The 27,107-nt window shown below is 45.4% G+C and overlaps 1 protein-coding gene across 5 annotated transcripts in view; it reads right to left on the bottom strand.

Moving 5' to 3' along the window:
- MPPED1 (metallophosphoesterase domain containing 1) overlaps nt 1-27,107 on the bottom strand; it is an 881,293-nt gene that overhangs the window by 681,710 nt on the left and 172,476 nt on the right. For all 5 annotated transcript variants that reach the window (XM_078673877.1, XM_078673876.1, XM_078673875.1 and 2 more), the window contains one exon: nt 19,606-19,865. In XM_078673877.1, coding sequence (XP_078530003.1) covers nt 19,606-19,757 — 152 coding nt within the window. In that variant the 5' untranslated portion in view covers nt 19,758-19,865. The remainder of the gene's footprint in view (nt 1-19,605; nt 19,866-27,107) is intronic.

The raw sequence follows: 27,107 nt of genomic DNA on the forward strand, positions 1-27,107 counted from the left end.
TTATTCAATATGTCATTGTGATTTTGATTATATTAAAACCAAAATGTGTGGTCAACAAGGTATATAAAAACTGTATGGAAATACCTGCTATGGAATCTACAGAGGTAAGAAACAATGTAACAGGTGACTTGCCACACATTAATTGAATACGTATTGGATGCTGGCGTATAAAATGGGATGGAGGTAGGTGACACCCAAAAATAATGACCGGCAGTTTTAATATTCAGAAAGGGAAATGTTCAGTCACTATAAAGAGTAACATTATCACGGGGGGCGTGGCTACCGGCCAAACATGGAGGACGTGAGTTGAGACTGCTCCGTCCACCACCCTGCAAATAAGCTATTTATCCTGACTTACCCAACACCACGGAGCCCCCACCTCCACACAGCGGCAGCGGGACACACAAGGACGGTGCGCGACAGTAATAACAGGCTGCTGGGCGCTTTATAAGACATCGCCGAGAGCACGTCCTTGAAAGGCTGCAACCAGGGTGAAGCCGCGGCCCACAGTGAAGGCGGAGCCGGGAGGACTGCCGAGGAGGAGGGCAGCCGCCGAGACTGCTACAAGCCGGCTGAGGGCCGCGACCCGCGGTGACTGCAACTGCGGGGTGAGTGACCCTCCCCCCCCCTGGCCCAACAACGAGCTGCGGGGACACGATGAGCGGAGCGGAAGATCCTGCATAGCAGCCCGACGCCTTACATTGCCACCGGGGAGCGAGGCTGATGTGCCCAGAGCAACGGGGCAGCCAGTGCCAGTCTGTGAAGAGCTTCCTGCGGCGCTGGAACCCTGAGGCACGGAGCGGAGAAGTTTTGGACAGGGAGGCTGCCTGCCGCATAACGGAGGGGGCCCCTTCTCACTCCATGCACAAATCACCCTGAAGGAGCACTGCTGAAAATATAAAGACGCTACTGAGTAGCGCAAAATGGCGGCGTGATACTGAGGGAGGCTGACACGGACTGCCAGACAGGAGACTGCGTCAAAGGAGGGTAGGGGAGCCCTTAACTGAACACAGAATCGGCGTGGTCCTTACCTCAGCAAAAGGGGGCGAGCCGAGAGTAACACACACGGACAGACAAGCGGAGCGCCCACGGATGGCAGCACGGAATTGACGGCGCCCGGCTATGCACCCTGATCCCCCCCCCCCACAGCGCGGAATCTGAAACTTGCACAACAGCTGGAGCAGTGACGGTGAGAACGGAAAGGGGTACATACAGGCACCAACGCGCCGAACTGCGGCTGGCGCCCGCCGTGAGCATTCGTTGGGCCTACGGTGGGCCGATTCTGGTGACCCAGCGCCACGAGAGTGAGGTGCACCACCAACAACTGAAGGGGCTTGCACGACAAGAGTGGAAATGGACCGGATGCGGGCGCAGAGAAACACCATGGGCGTAACACGGCTAAGCAGCTGGACCCTGCGGCGGACGCCGCAATGCAATCCACCGGATCTGAGGACCCCTTAGCCTCGTCCAACAATGACGTAGTACCGCCTACCGGAGGGGGCTCACAAGATGCCAAATTGGATTTAATACTGTCTGAGATCAGAGCCTCTAGAGAGGCACTGGAAACACGCATGGACGCAATGTCCACAGGACTATCTCTAATGAAGGCGGACCATAACAAACTGGCAGAGAAAGTGGCTGCTCACAAACTGACACTTGATGACCTGATACCGCAGCAGACTGAACATTCTACGCGACTGGAGGATCTGGAGCGCCAGCTCAGGGGATTGCGGGACAGAGTAGACGACGTGGAAGGGCGCTCCCGCAGCAATAATGTCCGAATCCTGGGTATTCCGGAGCGCAGCGAGGGATCGAACTCCACCCAATTTGTGGAAGACTGGCTCAAAAACGTGGTGGCACCAACGGGCCTCACACCACTCTACAGCGTGGAACGCGCGCACAGGGTGCGCACAGGGTGCCTCTGCGACCGCCCAGACCGGGAGCACCCCCACGCCCCTTGATTGCGCGCATACTTCATTACAAGGACAGAGACACGATCCTTAGAGCGCCCCGGTGAAATACGAGAACAGGACAATATCGCTATACCCGGATTTCACCCCAGCAGTCCAGAAAGCTAGAACGACCTTCCTAGGAGTGAAACTTGCACTGCGGGACCGCAACTTAAAGTACGCTCTCCTTTTCCCAGCACGCCTAAAAATCATACATGACCACAAGACATACTTTTTTTGATACCCCGGAGGAAGCGTCAGAATGGATGGAGGTAACACTCACGCCGAACGCCTCACAGGCTCCCCTGACAGAGACACAGAGAGACCGACCCACACATCAGATGGAACCGATCACGCACCAGTCGGGACACACTCGGGCGCAGATATCACCGATTCGAAACCAGCCACCGGACCTGGATGGGACAATTGTAGAGACAGCGATCCTGACAACAACGGCCCTGGTGGCCCACGACGCCCAGGAACAGACAGGTGCGGATCATCAATCTGGCACACGCACAGAAGTTTCAGAATCAGACGCTAGCCTGCAAATCATTCCGCGTATCACAGCGCATATGGCGAATGACTTTTGACTGCCTGAGATGTCGACGCAAGGTGGTAACGTATGTAGTTGTATGATATGAGCAGGATGAGGGGGGCACATGTGGACTATGGTTATCTGCTATAACAGGGTGCACCCCAAGGACTGTCAGTGGACAATTATCTGGTGAGCGCAAACCGGACCCAACCCCCCCAGGCGAAGGCACAGTTCCGCTTAATTGTTTTGCCCACGTTGGGTAACAGATGTTTGGTCCCTAGCTGGTTATGAGTGAGGACCTTAAGGTTGGGGAGTTTCACGTAGTTAGAGCACTCAGTTCAAGATTAATGATGTCCTACAAAACTGCTGTAATGGGTAAAGCATTCACTGTACAATCTCCTCACTATGACGACACCTAACACGTATACGTTCTGCACCTGGAACGTGCGGGGAATGTGCTCAGTGCACAAGAGGCACAGAATACTGGCACAATTGAACAGAAGAAAGATTAACAAAGCTTATCTACAAGAAACCCACCTGAATGGAGCAGAAGGCTCCAAATTGCACAAGAAATGGAAGGGTCAATTGTTTGCCTCCACCTACCCAGCCTTCTCTAGGGGGCTGCTATATGGATAAGAAACTCCATCCCCTTTAAACTAATAGAACAACGGGTGGACAGGGAGGGACGATATGTATTCGTACGAGGGATATTAGACGGATCCCCTGTGGTGCTGGGCTGCGTCTACGCCCCTAATACGGAACAGGCGAAATTCCTTACCACCCTTAGGGGAGTACTATCAGACTGGTCTGAACACGGATGGATAATAGGCAGGGACTACAATGCGGTCCTGGATATTTCCCTTGATAGGTCCCCCCCCCATTACACACCGCTGATAGCAGAAAACAGGCAGAGGCACTAGCGCATTGGGCAGAATGCTGGGACATGTCAGACGAGTGGAGAATCAAACACGCGGGGCATAGGGAGTATACCTTTTACTCACCACCGCACAAATTGCATACCAGAATAGACCGCTTTTTCTGTTCTAACACACTCCTGGGGTCCATCAACTCGACAATTCACATGGGAACGACACTATCAGACCACAACCCAGTAGAACTGATATTGCAGTGGGGGAGGATCCCAAACCCGATACCAATCTGGTGCCTGCCAACAGGGGTACTTGAGGACCCGGTTTTCATAACAGCAATCTCGGAAGCCATAACTACGTTCTTTACCAAAAACGCGGGCACGGCTAGCACCAGACAAATAGAATGGGACGCCATCAAGTTGACCGTACGGGGAGCGGCCATGGGCACAAAAATAGGCATGCGGCAGACTATAGTGGAAAAATTAAGGGAGGTTGAGGGCAGCCTAGCAATGCTGGAAAGCGAGGCTGCGGGCACAAACGACCAACTCACACAACTTCAAAAGGCCCATATACAGCATGCCGAGCTACTGGAGGAGTTACGGGTTATTGATTACAGGGAATATACGACTAGACAACACACTCAGGCCGACAGGTCGGGACCATTGCTAGCGCGCATGGTGCGTAATACACCCATGTGTGCCCCTATAGTAGAGGTGCATGATCAAGTAGGAAGACACCATTAGGCATCAATACCGCCTTTAAGGACTACTACACACACCTATACGGACGGCACCCACCGATGACGGACATGACTTTCGAGTCCTTTATGGAGGACCTACCCATTCCACAACTCATGACCGCGCAGCGAGACGACCTAGCGCGCCCCATCACGACCGCAGAAATCAGACAAGCAATTAAGGCCTTGCCACGAAATAAGACCCCTGGGACTGACGGCCTACCAGCCGAGTTCTATATCACATATATTGATTTACTAGCTCCACAGCTACATCTCCTATACCAAGAATCAATAGCGGCTAGTGCCCTACCACCTACGACTCTTCAAGCACTAATAGTCTCCCTTTTAAAACCCAGTAGAGATGGTTTACAAATGTCGAATTATAGACCACTGTCCCTACTAAATACGGACTATAAAATTCTTAGCAAGATATTAGCGACAAGACTGAACCAATACATCCCAGCGCTTATACATGCGGACCAATGTGGCTTCGTGCCCGGACGGAGCAAGGCGCTCAACCTCAGGAGACTGAACCAGATGTTGCTTGAGGACGCACGGAGAGGTGCAGAGGGCTGTGTCTCCTTGGACCTAAAGCAGGCATTTGATTCCCTAAGATGGAACTATATGTTTGCAGCCCTGGCGCGATTCGGCATACAGCCTGCATATTTTAGCATGGGTGAATCTCTTGTACCTACATCCGACGGCACGAGTCCGAACCAATAAATGTATCTCAGGACAGTTCCCGATACCCAGAGGGACGCGACAGGGTTGCCCATTGTTGCCCCTACTTTTTATACTGGCCCTGGAGTCGTTGCTACATAGACTCCGAGCCCTAGCTACACCAAGAGGAGTACTGCGTAACCTAGTCCCACATGTAGTGTCGGCCTACGCAGACAACATAATACTGTACGTTAAGAACATGTCAGGCTGCCTCGACCCTATACCCGACATCTTTGAAACTTTCCGAGTAATTTCGGGACTTGCTATAAATGAATCCAAATCCTATGGCTACTCTTTTAGTGGCGGTACTGGAGATGCCCAGTTACTGTTCCCCCCACATAGGTTCCAGATGGCGCCCTCGACATTTAAATATTTAGAGATACAAATATACCGCGACACACGAGACCTTTTGGATGGTAATCTGGGTAGGGCGATCACAACTCTTAAAGCACAAATACAATTTTGGACTACCCTGCCATTGTCGATAGCGGGAAGGATATCTATCTCCAAAATGGTGGTACCATTAGTATACTTCTTTACGAACCTCCCACTCCTAATACCGATGAGCACCTTTAAATTACTGAACACGATGTTGACGGAACAGATTTGGGGATCGGGGAGACGACGTGTAAGTCTCGCTAAGTTACAACTACCAACATCACAAGGCGGTGTGGGAGTCCCTGACATGGCGGCATATGGCTACGCCTGCCGGCTACAATGGCTGGCCTACTGGCTAGCAGGTCGTAACCTCCATGAAATAAATATGACCGCGAACGATAGAAACCGCGGAACCATACACCGCCTGCTCCTACCGAATGTCACATTGCCCAGATTAACGCCACATCTATTACGTCCTGCAATTAGGTGCTGGAAGAGAGCTGTCAAATACACGAACGCGACAACCCCCTATGCACCCACAATACCTTTACTGGACCTGCCCCTCTGGACTGGGACACTTACGGAGTACGCGCTCCAACCATGGCATGACTCTGGTGTTGCGCACATAGGTGACTTCTTCGCAGATGGCAGACTCAAGACGCACATGGACTTCACACGAGCGCACCAGACCCCTGAAGCATTGTTCTTACTGCTACACATGTTGTGGGAATGCCCCAGGGTGGGTCATTACTGGGGAACAATCCACAAGGCGTTGACTGCGATCGCCCCCGCAAGACCTTACTCCTCCCCGGAATACTGTATATTAGGCCTAGGTCCTAATGAAAAGAAGAAAAGTGCCACCACACGATTTGTGGATCTGGCCCTCCTATTGGCTAAAAGAACGATAACAACGAGGTGGAAATCAGATAGACCCCCTGACCCTGGTGACTGGCACGGAGAGGTGATACGATGGGGGAAAGCAGAAGGGACCGAACTGCAGAGGGAGGAGCGTAGAGGCCTCCGTAAGACGCACATCTCAATGGACTGGCAGGCCATACTTATAGAATTCGAAACATATGATGTCACTGCGTAGGTATAGATAAATGTTGCTAGTACAGTGTTAATTAAACCAGGTCAACCTCCCCTCCCTCCCTCCCCCCTGCCTGGCATAGTCGCACACTGAAGGGTGCAGCAGTTGATAAAGTTGGAAGAAGACAATACAGAAAGCAGAGATGTCGGAAGTAGAGGAAGTAGAGGATGTTACTGTAGCATACAGCGATGGCCCAGTGAAATACGGAATATGTAGATACTTTGAACTGAGTGTTGGGAAAGTTGTGGGAGGGGGGTTTAGGAACTCATTGGGATTAGTTGTATGAAACAAGAAAACTGCATTATTATGATTACTAAAGCTCTCTGTATACAATATATTGTAAAGGATTCAATATATTGGATTTAAATGCTGTACTGATGTGACAATTATTGCAGAACAATAAAAATATTTTAAAAAAAGAGTAACATTTTCACCTTGGAAAGAGCAGCAACATGTGCTGTATGTGCCTGTTCGTTGCTCTACATCCTTTTCAATCAAAATGTGTTCTTGATCCTGTTGGGTGCCTTGAAGGTTCTCCCCTGTTTGAGGTTGTTCAATGCTTGAGATCATTCAACATGACATTTTTTATACCTTCTCTGATAACTCAGAGATTTTTACCTTCTTGGGAAGGCCTTGCACTTTCAGTCCTCAGCTTCCTGTTAGTTTCCAATCCTGTATGACTGCCATATATACTCAGGCTGGTTGCCAACTCTGCTAAGTTTAATGTTGACAAGGAGGTGATTTTGGTGCTTGAAGGCCCAACCTCGGTTTGGGACTCTGCTTGGGGACCAAATCACATGGATTCCTCAAACCTCCAGTGAACTACATTTGCAATTTTATTTTTTGTTTGACTGCTCCACCTCTTTATCCTCCTTCAATACGACGCATGAATGTTCAAGATGCCATTTTTTAGGTTCTGATTATGGAAACGCCATTTAACTTTTCTGTCTAACTACATATCACACAGGTGAAAGTTGTTCAGAATGGGGCTGCTCGACTTCTCCTAGGTATAAAGAACGCAGAGTCCATGTCTAATCCTTTGACCTCTCTGGATTGTTTTCAAAATAATCTTCTCTTTGAACAGTATGTACAGCTTTTTAAGGACAGAGATCCTATATTTCGACCCAAAATGTTGACTCGCTGCAGTGCCTCTCGGGATCTTCCTCTTAAGCTCTCCTACAGATTCTTCTTGTGTTCTCTACTTGGCGGCCGCCCCTTTTCCTTTTGTGTACTCAAACTTTAGGATGATCTTCCATTTCAGCTTTGTCTCATCGTTAATGTTTCTATTTGTTTTTGTAACACTTTGCCTTCTAGGTTCATCTAATTAGCTACTGGTCTGCTTTCTTTACTGTCTTGGACAGGTCTTTGCACCATGACACCTCTGGTAAAATGCTGCACTTTAACAAAGCAAAATGCATTCATTTTCATTCATTCAGCTTTAACACTTACAATATTAATACACCTGAATACACAGTTTAGCTTTGAGGATAGCAAAGCAAAAACGCAACACTGCACCTAATAAATCAATATGTTGGTGCATTTTTTTACAAATTACCAGGACTTTGCAAGACATTGTAAACCTTGTAAAAATTACACTTTACTGGCGTCTTGCCTGATTTGTGGGTTTCTGTCGTGTTCAGGGTCCCAGCGGGAGTAGGTTTATTTGGTGTCTTGCAGCGAGCACCTGTGATCCTCTCTGTTGTGCCGTGCTGTTAGCCTGATGCTGCAGTGCTCCTGGTTCTATCTGGGGCTATCTTGGGGCTCTCGTAGCGTACATTGTCTTAGTGGTGAGGCATTTTGTACCATTCTGTTGGCCTGGAAGTGCGGTGCATTTGGAGCCCTCTGGAGCGGCAATATGGTGGGCAGTCTCAGCAGTGCCGTAACGCAAAATACTGCCCCACCTTCCAGTAGAATATGATGATGGAGCCCGGCATCACCCAGATCGCACAGATAGCTATTCATTGGTCTTGGGCACAATGGGAGCCCCCTTAGCACACCCTGGCTGTTTGTCAGCTAGTCAACAACAACAGTAGACAAGCTTGGAGGCAATTACAGAAAAGAGTGGGTCATTAGAGGGGTTGTTTAGCCATCTCATATGCAACTGAGTAACGTGGCAGCACAAGTCTGGGGGAGATTTATCACCCAAATAAGCATTATTGCAGGGACAAGTCCATAGTGTTCAAGCCAACCTACTGGGTTAAGTACAAGCTGCGCAACCGGCAGCATTAGGTAAGCCATCATACTAAGAGGAAGTCGGTCAACCTGGGACAGTAGGTATTGCCAGCAGCAGTGGCCACCTTGAAGCCAAGTAAAAGATTTGTAAAGGGAAATTCTGTGATATGTTTGACCTGCTCCATGTGGAGCGTTTAGAAGCAGGGTAAGGACAGGGAGTTCTGCCCAAAGACGTTTTAGGAGGAGATGTCGTTGAAGATCTGGATGACAGGTTTTAACTGAGAGATTCCCTACTCTGTGCCCTTAAATCATGGGCTACATAGCACAAGTATCTGATTTCCGTGGGAAAGCTTGGCTTCAGCAGAATATGAGGTTCAGGCAGATGAATGCCTTCACACCAAAAAACAAAAAATCTGAGGGTTGCTCGAGTAAGCTGTCATTCTTATGCATTGAGATTAATTCCATAGAAGGAGTGCGCAGACTCCCTCCGGCCAAGGTTGAATCATTTTGAGATTCCTCAGTGCACTACTTGCGGTGTCCCAAAGTTGCCCTACACCAGCTTTAGGACCTAATAGGTCAAATTAATTTTGCACTCAGAGTCATACCCTGGACTGCGCTTTCTCAAAGAAAATCACCACAGCCACGTCCGGCCTTCAAGACAAGCATCATCACACACGTCTTTTCAGGGAGGTCAGAGAGGACCAGCTTGTATGATAAGACTTCATGCAGGACTTCAATGGCTCTGTGATTTCACCACAGCCGGCATCCTGCAACTCAGAGTTAACTTTGTACGAGGACTCTGCAGGGAATGTGGGTTCAGGACTATTTGGGCCAACAGAAGATGCATGCAACATTGGCCAGATGACCGGTACCAGAGGAGTCTGACCAGACATGTAGCCGTTTTGGACCCTCTTCTCATCATGGTGGTGTTTCACATTTGAGGAGCAATCCTGGCAGGGAGAAGTGATGTATTCTTGTCAAATAATATGAGAATCATATCTGCCATCAAAAACCTGATGGTGCAGTGTCCCTTGGTCTAGCGCTTGCTTAAATCATTGATGAGAATTTGCCTCGCTGTTGTGTACATGGCTTCTTGGCTGCTTGGGACCTAGAGATCTGTGGTACTTTGTGGGGTACCGTGGGTCCCACGGCTCAGAAGACACCGGGCTGCAAGGCTCTCACCTGGGTCTGTTTCCTCTAATGTTGCTAGGTTCCTGCCTGCTACTTCATCTCTCTTCAACTTCAAAATAGCAATCACCTGCCTGGGGGTTTGCAGCTGCCTTTTAAGACGACTCTGCAGCTACTCCACTTCATATTTTTGTTCTCTTTTCTTTTCTCTTTCCATCATGCCTGTTGCTCCCTTGGTTTCTTCCTGACTTTCTCACACCATTTTGTATTATGTCATGTGGCATTTGATGTCATTTCCTTTTCCTATTCTTTTACTATATAAAGGCCTCAGTCTGGTTGTAGGGAATTTTGAAAAATTTGTGTTCCTTTGCATGTTCCCTCGCTCCCTACACTTGCTGATCCTGACTCTGCTCTTGAGACCTCCTTGGCTAGATTTCTGACTATGAACACTTCATCAGGAAGGAGCCTTTTTTATGCCTTTGGCTTTATCCTCCTGAGAAGGTAGCAGCTTCTCAAGGGCACTTGCTTAACACATATTCCAGTGTGTGTTGAAATTGAGACTTTCGGGCAGAGTCACTTTTACCACGGACGGACAGTGGAAAACCTGGATCTGGATTACGAGTATGGGTCCAGCCTTGAACACTGGCAAGGAATCTGCATTTCAAAGCATGGCATATCCCAGGAGTGGCAAACATAGTAGATTATGCCCTGTCTCCTTTAAAGTTGGCAGATTTCAACAAAAAGCTCCTGGACGTAGACAAAGGGATGATGCCTTTTCCCCCTGGGCTTGGTTCCCAATTGTCCCGGAACTGATCTCATCAGCACTGGCTCCAGGGAAGATGGGAGCCTATGAGGTTGCATGGCAAGCGTCCTTGACCTAGTAAAGAGGCTCTGTTTCAAATTATGGTATGCTCACATTCCTCCTGGCTGTGGAAGCTAAGGAAGATAGATAAATAGATGGATCACTGAAATAATATCGAGGGACAGAATATCGACCATCAAAAATATCGTTGAGAAAATATCGACAGTCAAAATATCGAGTTTCTATCTACAAACCGGTAAGTACAAAAATATTAAGTTAAAAATATCGTTTACAAAAATATAGTTGTAAAAAATATCGTATTTACTAAAAACAGTGTTAAATTAAATTAATGTTAATAATTAATTACTAAAATATACTTAAAATTACTTAAATTAACTTATAATAATTAAATAATTAATGAAAGTTAAATAAATATTTTTTTATTTCATATTTATTAAAACATATATATATAGTAACAAAATATAATAAAATAATACCCAAAAACTGAAAACTGACCCTGAACCCTAAAAATACCCCTTTACCCAAAAACACAAAACTGACCCTGAACCCTAAAAATATCCCTTTACCCAAAAACTGAAAACTGACCCTAAACCCTAAAAATACCCCTTTACCCAAAAACTGAAAACTGACCCTGAACCCTAAAAATACCCCTTTACCCAAAAACTGAAAACTGACCCTGAACCCTAAAAATACCCCTTTACCCAAAAACTGAAAACTGACCCTAAACCCTAAAAATACCCCTTTACCCAAAAACTGAAAACTGACCCTGAACCCTAAAAATACCCCTTTACCCAAAAACTGAAAACTGACCCTGAACCCTAAAAATACCCCTTTACCCAAAAACCCAAAACTGACCCTGAACCCTAAAAATACCCCTTTACCCAAAACTGACCCTGAACCCTAAAAATACCCCTTTACCCAAAAACCCCAAACTGACCCTGAACCCTAAAAATAAAAACGATTTTTTTTACTATCTATATTATATACTTACATATTTTCACTTTCTATATTATTTACAGTCGATATTACTTCACTTAAAAACGATATTTTGGCTGTCTATATTCTGTCCTGTCGATATTTTGTCCAAACGCGAGTCGATATTCTGTCCAAACGATATTTTGGAGTCGATATTATGTCTGTGCACCAAATAGATAAATAGATAAATCTTTGGCAACTGTCAAGTGGCAGCTATTGGCAACTGCTTTTTCGCTGGGGGGAGAAGTGATTGACCTCACTAAGGATTTCAGGATCAGATCGGTTCTCAGGGGAGGGTAGCGCTTGGTAACACCAGAAAGGACAGCAGGAGGCCAACTTACTTGGCGAGGCTGTCCTGACTGCTAGAGGTTTTGCTAGAGGTATGCGCATTGCCTTTCGAGGCACTGCTGTTCTGTCTAACATATGCGCTAGTCTTCCTTGGAGCTTCTGAGCTAGTGATAAGGTCATGGACTGATATACAGGTAGGTGTTAAGCAGACAGATGTAGTTCCCAGGCTACACTGGTTGAGCCTTTTAGTCAGGAGATGTAAAACAAATGTGGCAATCTAGGTTTGATTAGGCAAGGCTTGACTTTCACAGAGCTGCCCAATCGCACTGGTCAGGGAATATTAGCAGGCCAGACTGGATAGTGGCCACACCAACTAACTAGTGCACGCGAATGGGGCCCCATTGACTACGGTTCAGTTTAACCCCTTCGACGCTCATGACGAGCTGGGCTCGTCATGCAGTAGCCTCCTGCTATGCTCATGACGAGCCCAGCTCGTCATGTAAAGTGGTATCTGTCAAATTCCAGCACAGGGGAAAAATCCCCATAGCATTCAAGGTGTTAAACACATATGCTAGAGGGCATTAGCTTGCTCAGGGACTCCCCAGAGGGTTCAACATCAAATTTTTTCTGGATAGCGATAATAGCAGCAGGCATGGGGTTGGTACTGGAGACAATTAAAGCCATATGAAGATCGAGGTCCAGCTGCTTTGAGCGTTATGTCATGGTGCACTTGGTTTAGTAGTCCTAGGCCCAGCACAAGGTCATTACCTTTTACATTATTATTTGGTGTACATTTCGCACAATTCCATGTTTACATTCGATTAATCTTTCAAGAGTGCGTTCGGGGGTGAGGAGGGGCTGTAAAGGTGTGTTAGCTGCGGCAATTCAGGTGAGGAGGGGCTGTGAAGGTGTGTTGGTGCAGCGATTCGGGAGTCAAGGATGGAGCATTATGGGATTGCGATACACAGCCTGAAGGTGAGAAATGTGCCAGCACATCTGCCAGTGGCTTTGAAAGTGAGGCAGAGTCCCCAGGCAGACATTGTCCTACTCCATGTGAGGGGGAAAGGAGTAGGGCAGGGTGAATAATTCCGCTGCGCAGGTGGAGTTCGCAGAGCTCTGCCTACTTCGCGTTCAGTTGGGAACACGGAGTTCCGGCAAAACTCCGCCAACCGTCGAGTGGCAGAGTTTTTTTCTTGTGCGCAGTTCACCAACGTTAAGGTGGCAATTGCAAGCGAGAATTTGTACCCTCTAGCTTGGTTTTAGGGCACCAGAGCTCTTCTTTGTGAGATTTTTCATTGTGGACAGTCGAGGCAGATCACGACCGTTCACCCTGAGAAATCTGCCGCTCAGGGAGAGATTTTACTCGAGCAGTAGAAAGAAGCAGCGCCCTCTAGCATGCTGAATGGTGCAGTTCATGCCGATTTTACCGTACGGAACAAGTTCCCAGCAATAAATATCAGCGCGATGTGCCGAATTCCGCCTACTCAAGGAACTCTGCGGAATGTCCTGGAATTTTATGCACCTCCGCAGAATTCCGTGGAGTGAAATTCTGTGAGTTTCGCCGAACCCTAGAAATGCCATGGTCTTGCTGGAAAGGTGGGGGCGCCCAAAGAGCATTGTATCAATGTTGGTGAAGCTGTGCCTGTTGGTGCAGAGGATAGTGTTGTTATGGTAAAAATTAAACCTATGTGGCCATTAACCAATGGGGTGTGGGCCATGAACTATAAAAAGGCTAGTGAAGAAACTCAACAACTCATTTCAAGCAATCTTGAAGGTGGCATACACTGAGACCATCAGGCATGGCTTGTTGCACCTGAACAACTAATTTCTTTGATCAGTATGGCATTCAACTTTCGAAATGGGGCCTTGATTTATTCATGCAGACATGTCTGGGGACACTTACTGAGAAGAAAATAGTATTGGTGGGTGGAGGTGTGTTTGCGGGGAAGGAGGGTGTGAAGGGACAATCGCATGTAACTTCTGTGCCCTGTGGTCTAAATTTGCAGAGAAATGACAATGGGATTAGGAAGCACCAGAGAGCACGACCGCCAATTCTCTACAGGAGAGGCTATTTATGGGATTTGGCTGGTTGGAAAGGGGGCTGACCTAGCGGTTTTCCCCGCACTTCGCACTCTGCCTCGGGTATTCCCGCAGTTTTGTGGCATATGGTAAGATGCCACACGGTTCCCTGGCAGGGACTAAGGGGGTACATGGTCCCTTGGGAAACACAAAGCTGTCGAGTGATGTTTGGATGTTTCCATGCATGCATCTTTTATGACATGTTGGCTGGGACTCACTGGCCAGCCTACCCTTGTAAACAGGAATTGTGTGCTATTTTCATTTTAACGTGATGTGGTGTTACGCGCAGTTTTGATGATGTGCATTCTGCACTGATATGGCTATACCCGTGTCTCTTGCTGGACATGCTTTAAATAAAATTGCTATGTCATAACCCAAGTATAATTTTGTCCTGCTTTTTGTGGTTAAAAGTGGGTATGGGGACGGACGATTGTTATTACACTAATCTATTTGGTAAGCACTTCCCTCAGAATTTGTGGTATCAGGAGAGGAAAGAGAATTTCACAGGGGTACGACAAGCAGTGCAATGAGCATTGCGAGTAGCCATGCAAACTCATGAACGTGCAGAGGCATAACGTTCTGATTATTTATAAAAAGCGTTTCTGGTTACCCAGGGAAGTGTTCTGTGGCGTTTCTCATCTTGGAAAAACACACATACCTACAATGCTGATTCCAGGCTGGTAAAAGAATAGGAAAACTCCTATTAAATGGGCATGTTGGGGAAAGAGGGAAAGTGATTCTTAGTAGGGCGCTAAAAAGAAGTCGTGCAAAACACTGATAAAATGACTAATGTCAATGTAGAAAATACCCCGAATCCTGTCTGCTGGATTTATTACCATGTGCACAGAAAAGTAAACATGAATTAAAATGTGCCCATCTGGCATTTATTTCATGGAAGAGGCTACAAGCCCAAAGCTGGAAATCAGCGTCCCCACGAACCCTAAAGCAAAGTAAACAAAAACTGCTTTAGTGCAGAAGAAGAGATCCACGTCACGTCTAAACAACAGTAGCAAAAAAATAAACCTACATAGAAAACTAGCTAGGACATAATGGCTGGGAGCCCACCATCCACTGAGGATCGTTATGACCCAGCACAGTGTGCAATGGCCAAAGGCTAAGATTTAGGTGTGTCCCAATCCCTGTTCAACCTGTGCCATAGTTTAGTATTTTTCTTTTTCGCAATACATTCGTTTTCACACTGGTTACAGATCACAGTAAGATGACACTCTTTTACTCAATTTGGGCTTCAATTAAGAGACCAGAACCTGCATTTAAAATTAAAAAAGGTAACGATACCAAGGACTGTGTTGTGATATTGATGCTGAGTGTAAAGATATTGAGCGGGTCAAAATGTACTACTACTAAGGCAGAGAATAGATGATCTTTTACATTAGATAGCTCATCTGGAGAAGTCGAAAAGAACTTTGATGCAAAACTTTGGCGCAATGATACGTCTGGCAAACTCATGCGGCAAGAGACTAATTAAACCAGCACTGACAGCATTCAAAACAAAATCACGGGCTGCCTACTCCCATGGTGCTGAAATCTGTGATTTTACGAAAGTCCAGGCTCTTCAAAAGCTGCAAAACATCTTCTCGCAAAATGTATTAAACTTGGTCCTGGTACTGTGGCTCACTGGTTAGAAGCGGCAGACCCTGAAGCAGAGATCGGCCCGGGACCAGGGTTCAATTCCCGACGCGGCAGGGTCTTGGGTCAATGTCCGCGGACTCGATAATTCTAGCCGAGATGCCTACGCTAACCATGGGTCCCACTCTGCAACTCTGGGCAATAGCTTGCTTAATCTCCACAACAGCCCCATCAACGCCGGGAATGCCTGGCTTCACCTTGGAGGTGCCCAGGAGGGACCATCTCACAGGGAAAGCCAGGACGGGTTCCCCAGCGGTATACAGCGCCAGGACACTCCGAGATGGAGTAACAGTGCACTTTACAAGTATACTTACCTTACCTTACCTTACTCCAATGACTGTATTAAGAGCTGAGCTGGGATTGGCCGCATTGGAGGATTTCATAGTATTTTGCTCTATAACATAAGTGTTGTCCAGTCCATCTCTTGCCACATATAGAATAAATAGCCTTCCAGGAACTGTGACGACGAATAATTATAACAGCTTACCTAACATGTTAAGAATATCCTAACATCCACAGGTTGTGTTTAGCAATAGGATAACCCGGAACAGATGAATAAGGCAACCTTGGAAATATTTAAAAAAAAATATTGTATTGGCGGCTCTGCATGAATTCCGCGACTGGGACAATATCGGGATCTATACCCTAGGTGATGTTATGCGGGGGCCTGTCTTGAAATCCTTCCAGGACTTGGAAGAAGACTTCCATATGCCAAAAACCCAATTCTTCAAATACTTACAGTTCCGACGTGCCCTTTCCCCTAGCTTAGAGGGGTTGGAAACTCTGGCAGAGTCCCGTCCGGTGGAGGCAAAGGTGTTTATGGGAGACCCCCAGGATCACAAGATCTCTAAAATCTACCAGTCCCTGGTTACACATAGCTCCGTTTCACTTCAGCATCTTAGGGAGACATGGGAAGGCAATGTAGGCCTGATGGAGGAGGAAGACTGGACAGAGGCCTTGGCCTCTCCACGAGGGGCGGCTATTGCGATGAATCTGCAGCTTATCCAGTTCAAATACCTTCATCAGGTGTACTATACCAGGGTAAGGTTGTGGAGGGCAGGCTTAGTGGCTTCCCCTGTGTGTCTTCGATGTGAGCATGAGGAGGGTACCCTATTGCACACTGCCTGGCACTGCGCCGCCCTGGCGCGATTCTGGAGGGGGGTAATGGCCTGCCTCTCTGAAGTACTGGGGTGGGACCTTCCATGTTCACCGAAGCTGGTTCTCCTGCACATTATGGATGGAATTGGGGGCAATATTTACAAGCGCCATCTCATGCTGCTGGGATTTACCCTAGCTAAAAGGGATATTGCCAGGACCTGGAAGACGGCAGCGGCGCCCTCTGTTTCTGCCTGGAAAAATGGTCTGAACTTCTGCATGGGTCTGGAGACCCCTACCTTTGTAGCCATGGGGTGTCCACGAAAGCACTTTAAAATTTGGAAGCGCTGGGCAGACTACGGTGGCTTGGAGCTAGAGCCTGCTCCGCTGGCCCGACACTTCGACCCAATATAATCTCCTTTTGCTAGCGGGCGGCAGAAAGGTTGTTTCATGGGAGATGACGCATCATAATTGTATGAATGAAGCTATTACTCTGATTTTTTGCTCTGGATGGACAGTAGTGCGATGGGGTGGGTTAGTGGGGGGGGGTTACAGTTCTTTGGTTAATATTTCATTTGTATTGCTTTTCATTTTTTCCTGTATACACATGAAAATAGTCAAAGTCAAAAATGATGTATGTAGATGCTGCAGAAGTTTCTGGGGTACAGAGCTCTGCTTTATAAGTGATATTTTGGCAAATAAAATTTGTTTAAAAAAAGAAATATTGGGCATGCATGTGGCGTAAGCAACGAAAGGTATTCTCCTGACTAATTATCTCGAAGTAAAATCTGATCTGCAACAGGTGCCATTTTTAGGTTTTGCCGGCACATTTCTTGAGCTATATTTAAGAAATCTATTGTTTTTAATATTAACTTAAAATTTACTTGCATCCCTCCTCCTCTCCTTCCTGGCTTCTCATTGGATCCTGTGCGTGCCTTTTATCTTTCCGCTATTTCTATTGGCTGTAGCATATTTTGCTGCTTTTACCAACGCTTGTTCCTCATCTGCTTCTCTTATCAGTTTCCAGCTGCCAAAATACAGTTCACATGTGCTTCAGTGGAACTATATTTTCATCAAGTTTTGCCTTTTACTACTGCAGCATATTTATATAACAATGTATCATCCGGAGAGATTAAGTGGTTTGCTTAGAATCACAAGGTGTTGCACGGTGCTGCTCATACTCTAACAGGGATCCCCAGCTCTCGAGTCAGCAGCTCTGGCCACTGCATCACACCATCCACTCCTGTGTTATCTGTCAGGGAGCTCTTTCCTTCTCTCGGACGATGATTGATGAAATCAGCTTTATTCATTACACTGGCGAAAACAATGCATTAGCAATGCTTGTTGGATCTGTTGTTCCCCTCCCCCCTCGAACGTGGCTGTGGTCAGATTAGGAACTCTCCAGGTGCGGGCCTTTACTAAATCATGGGACAAAGCCGTTAAATGTGGATCCGAAAGGTGTCCCTGAGACAATTATGCATTTTAGGCTGCTGTGTGATATCTTGTTGAAAATCCGAAGGTTCTGTTATAGAGCTGACTGAAGGGAGATTTACCACGCAGTTGCTTTGCATATAAATACTGCTTGGAAAGTCACAAGACCTGCTAAAGTTCGAGGAGAAGGAAGTGGGTATAAATCATACACTGGCAGTCAGTATTCGGCTTTTGTCACTCTTTGTTTAGCTCTGGAGGCTGTGTCTGCCATATATGCCCATGTAAAATGGAACAAGACTTGACTCTTGTGTCAAAGGAACTAGTGACCTAATGATCGATCTAGAGTACCTTACTGACTAGATGGGGGCTGAGAGATATTACTGCACACTTTTATTTGCACCTTCAATTTATACACGTTTGCATATGCATCGGTGCTCTACTTTGTACACATCTAAGGGTTATTCCTCTGGGTTGTCTTCAAATTGCAGTTATTTAGAAAAGATGCTGTATTTAACATGTTAGGTACATTTTGCACAGTCCGACGATTGTGCTTAGATTCTATTCTGATGACCAAGATAGTCGTCTGATTCTATAAGGTATATTTGTTTCTGAGTAGGTAATTAATTGAAGCAGACCTAGGCATTTGCATCTAGGCACGAGTTAGCTAGCTCGTACCCCATGTAAAACCTTACACCCGCTTTATTTAATATATTTAATTGGTGTATAGTGTCGCAGGACATCCATTCGCACTTACACTTTATATTATTACATAGTAAGCTGACCATGAATGATGAGCAAGGAGTAGCATTTTATCAACTGTGCCTAGGTGTTTTAAACCAACATGAACTGTGAACGTTTTATTGTGTATTGTAAATGTCAGTGTTTTAATTGCCATGGCATAATGTGCTGACAAACGTTTGACTTTAAAGCTGTTTGTCTTTCTAAAAAGTGATGTGTTCTAATAAGCTTTATCTACATTGTTTCACGCTTATAAGAAAGTAAACCAAATACTTTCATATAATGTCATATAGATTATATGAATCAATTTTCTCAGAGAAATAAAAGATCTATGTGCAACATATTGGTGTATAAAATCAATACAGAAATTTAAAAAAACATTCGACATCAGGTTGTATTTTCTTACAAGTCATTTCAATACTAGATTTAGTTTTAGAGACACAACATTCCACCTCTACCACAATCGTGATCCAAGCCAACTGCTAATTTATTTTGTTTTTAAATCAGTGACAGTTCGGCCATTTTGTGTAACTGCCCACCCATTTGCCACACAAATCGAAGCAAGTAACAAGCAAACGGTAAAAAAAACACAGGACTATAGACACGAAGCAATGGAATAAGTTGTTTCGCACTAGCCTGACAACCATTTCATGTTGAAACTTTCCCCTCATATAAGGAAATTAAAGCACGGAATTCGATTTGAGTATTTGTGTGTCTTAGAATGTGCCTTAGGAAGCAATAATGCAGTTGGCGAATTTAATTAGTCCTTTCTAAAACAGTAACACATCGCAATGCTAAAAAAGCACGCACAATGTTTAAAATAAGTTTAGCAAATTCGATATGTCGCAAATCAATGTTTAGAAATGCTATATTTTTTTATACTATTTTTATAGTGCACGGTACTTAATATATAGAGACTCTGTTACAGAATAAAAAGACTGTTATTACTTACATTTGGACATGTGGGGGCTGAAACCGACCTTGGTTAATGTTGTAGAACGTGAAAGCTTGTGTTGGGTTTGAGCTATACTCATCCACTTCAATGATCACCCTACCACGATGATGCCTTCTAGGTGCCATGATGCGAGAGTGAGTGAAGTCCATACTTGCACTGCTGCGCTGTTTTAAAACATCATCTCTGCAGAATTCCAACTTCTAATGAAGCCGTCATTTCCTTATAGCACCTCATCTGTACAGTCCGTGTTTAAAACCCTAAAAGCAGATTGGACAGGGAAAACAGAAACATTTTACCGTTAATCTGTTTGGAATGTGTTATATTTAGCATCAATAGTAAAAATACGATTCCAAGAAAAAGATGTAAACTTTTCCAAAGCGGTAGTTTGGTTAATATCCTTTAATGAAAAGTCGTGTATAGACACATTGTGCAGCAAGCACTAATACATTAGAGTTACAATAAAATCCAACACCGACCGAGCTTCAGAACAGTGTTTATATTTTGTCAACATACATTAGCTTTCCTTTCTTGGATTAATTTATGTTTTCAGTCAAGAAAAAATGCACCTAGACGTGTGTGCATATGACAAAAGAACAAGAATGCGCGAGTTCAAACGAAAAATTTGTGTTCACAAATCTAAAAGGGATTTTTCTCAAGGTAAATGCTGCCAAGTTTTGTTCTCATGCGCTTAAAACATGCAGAAAAGCAGAATTATGCGGCAATGCTTTACATTTTCAAGCAAACATCTGCATGTTTTCTTCGCATTTACATTTCTAGTACAGGTTTGATAAGCAGTAATTATTTATTAACTTTACTAAAAAGCATTAAAAAATGTTAGACGTCCAACTATCCCGGTATCTGTTTTAGAATATTTTTTTTCATATTAACTGTGAGCGTTTGACCTTTGTCTTTGTGAGGGCATCCCAACTCCTTTTGGAAAGGGATGAAGCCAACCACCGTCTTTGTATACTAGTTTCCATAGGGTACTAACAAGGGCGATGCTTAAAATGAATATCCATACCAGTGGTTTGGATGAATTTCACATATGTTTTCATTTTTATAGACTTCATACTACTTCCTAGAGTCAGGAGAGTTCGTGCTTAGGGGTCACTCTTTTCGGAATAGAGCAGCCATCCTCTGGAATTCTTTACTACCCCATATTCGAGGGCTCACAATTACCTCGAATTCAGGAAATCTCTAAAAACCTTTCTTTTCCCCAGTCCGTAGCTCCCGGGCCTATTACGTTCTGTCACTTCTCCGCTGGTCAGCGCCAGGACACCTCTTTGCTGGGGCAGCTGTTGCGCTCAATAAACCCGTTAACATAACTTCCTGATTCAGTTGGAAAGAAACAAAGTGCACTACACTACACTACACATCGCAGCAAAGACATGGAACTGCCTCCCAACGCACCTCCGGACCCTCACCTCACTTCCGGAATTGCAAATTGCCCTCAAGACCTGGCTGTTCGAATAAACATTCAAATAATTCAGCACTGTCATAAATACTTAGTAAAACCATAAAAAGTCATGGATAGTCCTAAACAGGAGTACAATATTCAATAATACTTATAAGAAACATGCAAATAAATTTACCTAGTGACCAATAATAACACAAGATCCAATTGTTATACTCCAAGCTTTTCACTGTTGGTTTATTCTCTATTCTGTATATTGACACTTCCAGCACAGGTCAGCCAAATATCTACTACCAATCGTGTGGGAAATTAGAAAAGAAGATTTAAGATACATAAAGGAGAGGGTGAATCAAAACCTATTCAGATTGGATTACATTACTCCATCATAGTCCATGCTCTTTACAATACATAGCTTCCCCTCGATGACGCTTAGCCTTTATATGGAAGCATGAAAATGTAAAACTTTGGTTGAGTAATGTAATCCAAGCTCAAACTAGCACCAAAAATGTATTGACAATGCTTATCTCCCCCTCTCTGAAGCTTAAACCTTTATGTGAAAATATGAAAATGTAAACCTATGATGGAGTAATGTAATCCAATCTGAAATTTGCTTCAAATATGTATTTATTTGCCTTCGCCTTCTCCGTTATGTATCTCATGTTTAGGAACATCGATGACTTTTTATGGTTGAACTAACTGTTTATGAGAGTGATGAAAGCAGTTCATTTGAATGCGTATTGGTTGGACATTAGGGATCTAATGGACAATAGTCATCTTTGGTAGTAGTGTGTCAGAACTACGATAGCACCTCTATATTTACAATTCATCTGGGAATGTTTCTCACTAACTAAGTGATTTAAAAAAAGTCAAATAGTGAGGTGTGGTAATTTGCCCATTTGGGTCCACTACTACCACTTACAGGCATTGCTGTTCAAATGAACCTCCGGGGCCTGCAAACACCTGGATACCCAATCGGGAGATTAGCGCACTTTATAAATCCTGATTGATTGTGTGAAGCAACTGTATTTACTTGGGAAGAGGGTGAAACACTGTTTTCTCAATAATAATGTAAGGTCAATTACCCTGCTATGGAATCAATACCGGTAGAAATCAAAAATGGATCCAACTAGTTTTGCTTTTTGAAGCATCTGAGAGGAGGTTAAATGCATTGAGTATTTCGTACCCCAATGTAGGTGTATGTGCTGAAAAGCTTGAAGAGGAGACAGTAACAATACTTTTTTGCTATATTTTGTTTTCCACCGTGGCACTGTACAGTAGGTCTACTCATGGGCATCAATTCACCAAAATAATAGGGGCATTGGAAGTGACAACACACATCCTTTGATCTCAGTGATTATCATAGAAAGTGATGTCATATGATCTTTGCCCCTGACGTTAACCCCTTTGCTGCTAGGCCTTTCCCCCCCCCTGTGCTAAGCCTATTTGTGGCTATTTGGGGTAGTGCGCGCTTAGGCCCCTGTAACTTTTTGACCACATAAGGTATCCACGCCAAATTTGTGTCCTTTTCTTCCAACATCATAGGGATTTTAAAGGTACCCAGGGTTTGTGGACTCCCCTGGAGGGTTCCAGAAATTAGCCAAAATACAGCAACATTTTGGCTTTTTTCGAAAAATGGGAAAAACGGGCTGCAAATGAAAGCGTTTGGGTTTTTCCCTGCAAATGTTATCAAAAACAAAAAAGGTATTGTGGGTCTGAAATCACCATTTTCCCAGCTTTTAGGGAATGAGAGACTTTTGTCAGAAAACCAACATTTTTTACACAGTTTTGGCATTTTTCTGGAACATAGACTATTTTTGCTATTTTTTGTGCTTTCAAACTCATTCCAGTTAATTGTAGAAATGGTTGTGAAAGCAATAATAGATCCTGGAAAGCTATACATTTTAGAAACATAGACACAATTCTGAATTCAGCAAGGGGTCATTTGTGTAGCTCCATCAAGGTTTCATTATAGAAACTAACAGTTAAATATAGGAAAAATTGAAAATTAGTTGAAAAAAACAGCCTTTTGTGTCAACGTTTTCCCCTGTAACTTCTTATAATTATGACAGATGTTTCAAAGCAATATACTGTTACATCCGCTGGACCTTCCTGGTTGTGGGGATATATAGGACTTGTAGGTTCACCAAGAACCTGACGAACCCAGAGTCAAAAACTGAGCAGCAATTTGCAATGGCTTTTTATTATGTACCGGGTATATAACAATTATTGTGGGAAAATGTATGCATGGAAAAATTGGTATGAAAGACACCTATGTATTTCTGAAATGGGAAAAAATTATAGAGTTTAGAAACAGTACATATTTGCACATTTTCGAAATTGGGAATACTCATACTAGCATGAGAATTATCGATCATTTTTCAAAATGACTTCTTTTTTGCACAATGTCTTTCATTTGGAAGGCAGAAATGCATCGAAAATCAATAAGTAATAACAGTTGCTTTACAAATCTGAATTACCCTAAGTCTCCCAATAAAAATGGTACCTCACTTGTGTGGGTAGGCATAGTGCCCACAACAGGAAATGGCTCAAATCTAACGTGAACACACCACATTTTCACAATGAAAATGTACCCTTTTTATGCGAAGTGTCTAGCTGTAGTTTGTGAACACTAGCTCTGCCGGCACCTAGGGAAACCTAGCAAACCTATACATTTTTTAAACCTAGATACCCAGGGGAATTCAGGATGGGGTGACTTGACTGCCTCTCAACAGGTTCTGTTACCCAGAATCCCTTGCAAACCTAAAAAATGCTAAAAGAAAAAAAATACATTTTCCCCACATTTCTGTGGTGGAAAGTTCTGGAATCTGCATGGATCCACAAATTTTTACCCAGCCCGCGTTCCCCAAAGTTTTACGAGAAACATGGTACCTCACTTGTGTGGGTCTGCCTAGTGCCCGCGACAGGAAATGGCGCTAAACGCAACGTGGTCACACCTCAATTTCGCAGTGAAAATTGACCCTTTTTTGGCCAAGTGCCTAGCTAGTGTTTTTGAACCCTAGCTCTGCCGGCACCTAAGGAAACCCAGCAAACGTATACATTTTTGAAAACTAGACACCCAGGGAAATCCAGGATGGGTTGAGTTGACTGCCTCCCACTAGGTTCTGTTACCCAGAATCCCTTGCAAACCTAAACAATGTCCAAAAAACATATTTTCCCCACATTTCTGTGGTGGAAAGTTCTGGAATCTGCGTGGATCCATAAATTTCCACACACCCTGCGTTTCCCAAAGTCTTCTGAGAAAAATGGTACCTCACTTGTGCGGGTCGGCTAAGTGCCTGCTACAGGAAACGGTGCAAAACGCAACGTGGTCACACCTCAATTTCGCAGTGAAAAATGTCCATTTTTGGGCAAAGTGCCTAGCTCTAGTTTTTTAACCCTAGCTACCAGGACCTAGGGAAACCTAGCAAACCTATACATTTTTGAAAACTAGACACCCAGGAAAATCCAGGATGGGGTGAGGTGCCTGCCTCCCACCAGGTTCTGTTACCCAGAATCCCTTGCAAACCTAAACAATGTCCAAAAAACATATTTTCCCCACATTTCTGTGGTGGAAAGTTCTGGAATCTGCGTGGATCCATACATTTCTACTCACCCCGCATTCCCCAAAGTCTTCCAAGAAAAATGGTAACTCACTTGTGTGGGTCGGCCTAGTGCTTGCGACAGGAAACGGCGTAAAACTCAACGTGGTCACACCTCAATTTTCGCAGTGAAAAATGACTCTTTTTTGGCAAAGTGCCTAGCTGTAGTTTTTGAACCCTAGCTCTGCCGGCACCTAGGGAAACCTAGCAAACCTATACATTTCTGAAAACTAGACACCCAGGGGAATCTAGGATGGGGTGACTTGACTGCCTCCCAGCAGGTACGGTTACCCAGACTGCCTTACAAACCTAGAAAATAGTTAAAAAAACAATTTCCCCACATTTCTGTGGTGGAAAGTTCTGGAATCTGCATGGAGCCACAAATTTCAACCCACCCCGAGTTCCCCAAAGTCTTACGATAAAAATGGTACCTCACTTGTGTGGGTCGGCCTAGTGCCCACGACAGGAAACAGCCCAAATCACAACGTGGTCACACCTCAATTTCGCAGTGAAAAATTACCCTTTTTTTGCAAAGTGCCTAGCTGTAGTTTGTAAACCCTAGCTCTGCCGGCAACTAGGGAAACCTACCAAACCCACACATTTCTGAAAAGTAGACACCTGGGGGCTTCCAGGGAGGTATGACTTGCGTGGATCCCCCAACGTTTCCTTACCCAGAATCCCTGCAAACCTTAATTTTAGTTGAAAAAAATCACTTCTTTCAGAAATTTTTGTGTGGGAAAGTGCGGCAAAACCGGACTCACACAAATGTCCTACAACCCAGCGTTTCCCCAGGTCTCCTGATAGAAATGGTGCCTCACTTGTGTGAGAAGCCCAAGTACCCATGACAGGCAAGGGCCCAAAACGTAGTGAGGCGACATCAAAATTGCCTATATCAAAACCACCTGGTTTTACAAGGGGGGGTACCTGGGTTTTTGGCCCAGTTCCCAGCAGCCATCTAGGGAAACCTACCAAACGCACACATTTCTGAAAACTAGACACCCGGGGGCTTCCAAGGAGGTATGGCTTGGATGGATCCCCCAAAGTTTCCTTACCCAGAATCCCCTGCAAACCTCAATTTTACCTAAATAAAATCCCCTTTTTCACACATTTTTGTGTGGGAAAGTGTGGCATCACCGGGCTCACACAAATTTCCTACCACCCAGCGTTCCCCCAGGGCTACCGATAAAAATGGTGCCTCACTTGTGTGGGAGGCCCAAGTACCCGCGACAGCCAAAAACCTAGTGAGGCGCCATCAAAATTGCCTATCTCAAAACCACTTGGTTTTGCAAGGGGGGTCACCTGGGGTTTTGGTCCCGTGCTCAGCGGCCATCTAGGGAAACCTACAAAACCCACACATTTCTGAAAACGAGAACCCCGGAGACTTCTAAGGAGGTATGGCTTGCGTGGATCCCCCAATGTTTTCTTACCCAGAATCCCCTGCAAACCTCAATTTTAGCTGAAAAAAATCACTTTTTTCACACATTTTTGTTTTCACAGGTAGGCATATTGCTAAAAACAAACCTGTGCCTAGTCTGCTTTCTGCCGCCCCGAGGGGGACATCGGGGGTGGGGTTGCCCTGATATGCCCCAAGGGGGTCAGAAACACTGTGGCTATTAGTTTGGGGGGTGGGGGCATTGGTATGCCCATTCTGGGCAGCCCCCTCCCCTACACATAAAAAAAAGCCAGTGTAATCGTCGGCATCTAGTTGGCTTTTTGCCCCCCCCAGGGGGGCAGATTGGGGGCTACTGCCCCATCTTCCCCCCGGGGGGGGGGGGCTGTAATTGTTGCGGGTAAAGTCATTGGAAGGGCCGTTTTGAGCAGCCCCCACCCCAATTAAAATTTGCCCAAAAAATCCCTGGCATCTAGTGGGCTTTTTGCCCCCCCCCCTGGCGGAGTTCATTGGGGGCTAATGCCCCATCTGCCCCCCAGGGGGAGGCTGAAAGTCCACTAGACGCCAGGGATTTTTTTGAGCAAATTTTAATTAGGGTAGGGGTTGCTAAAAAAGGGTATGCCAATGCCCCCACCCGAATTCCGATTTTCCCCAAAAAATCCCTGGCGTCTAGTGGGCTTTTAGCCCCCCCGGAGGGGCAGACTGGGGGCTACTGCCCCACCTGCCTCCCAGGGGTGGCAGGATGGCTGTAATTGTTGTGGGGGAGGGGTTGGGGCATGGGCATGCATGTTTTGGGCAGCCCCACTCCAATTCAAATATGCCCCCAAAAAAACCCTGGCGTCTAGTGGACTTTTTGCCCCCCCCTGGCGGGGCACATTGGGGGCTAATGCCCCCATCTGCCCCCCGGGGGGGGGCTGAAAGTCCACAAGATGCCAGGGATTTTTTTGAGCAAATTTTAATACAAAATTTGCCCCAAAAAATGCATGGCGTCTAGTGGTCTTTTTGCCCCCCCAGTGGGGCAGGAAGGCTGTACGTTTTGTGGGGGAGGGGGTGAGGGCATGGGCATGCCCATTATGGCCAGTCCCAATCCTAATTC

Source organism: Lissotriton helveticus, chromosome 1_1 (assembly GCF_964261635.1).
Source record: "Lissotriton helveticus chromosome 1_1, aLisHel1.1, whole genome shotgun sequence".
NCBI classification, from domain to species: domain Eukaryota; kingdom Metazoa; phylum Chordata; class Amphibia; order Caudata; family Salamandridae; genus Lissotriton; species Lissotriton helveticus.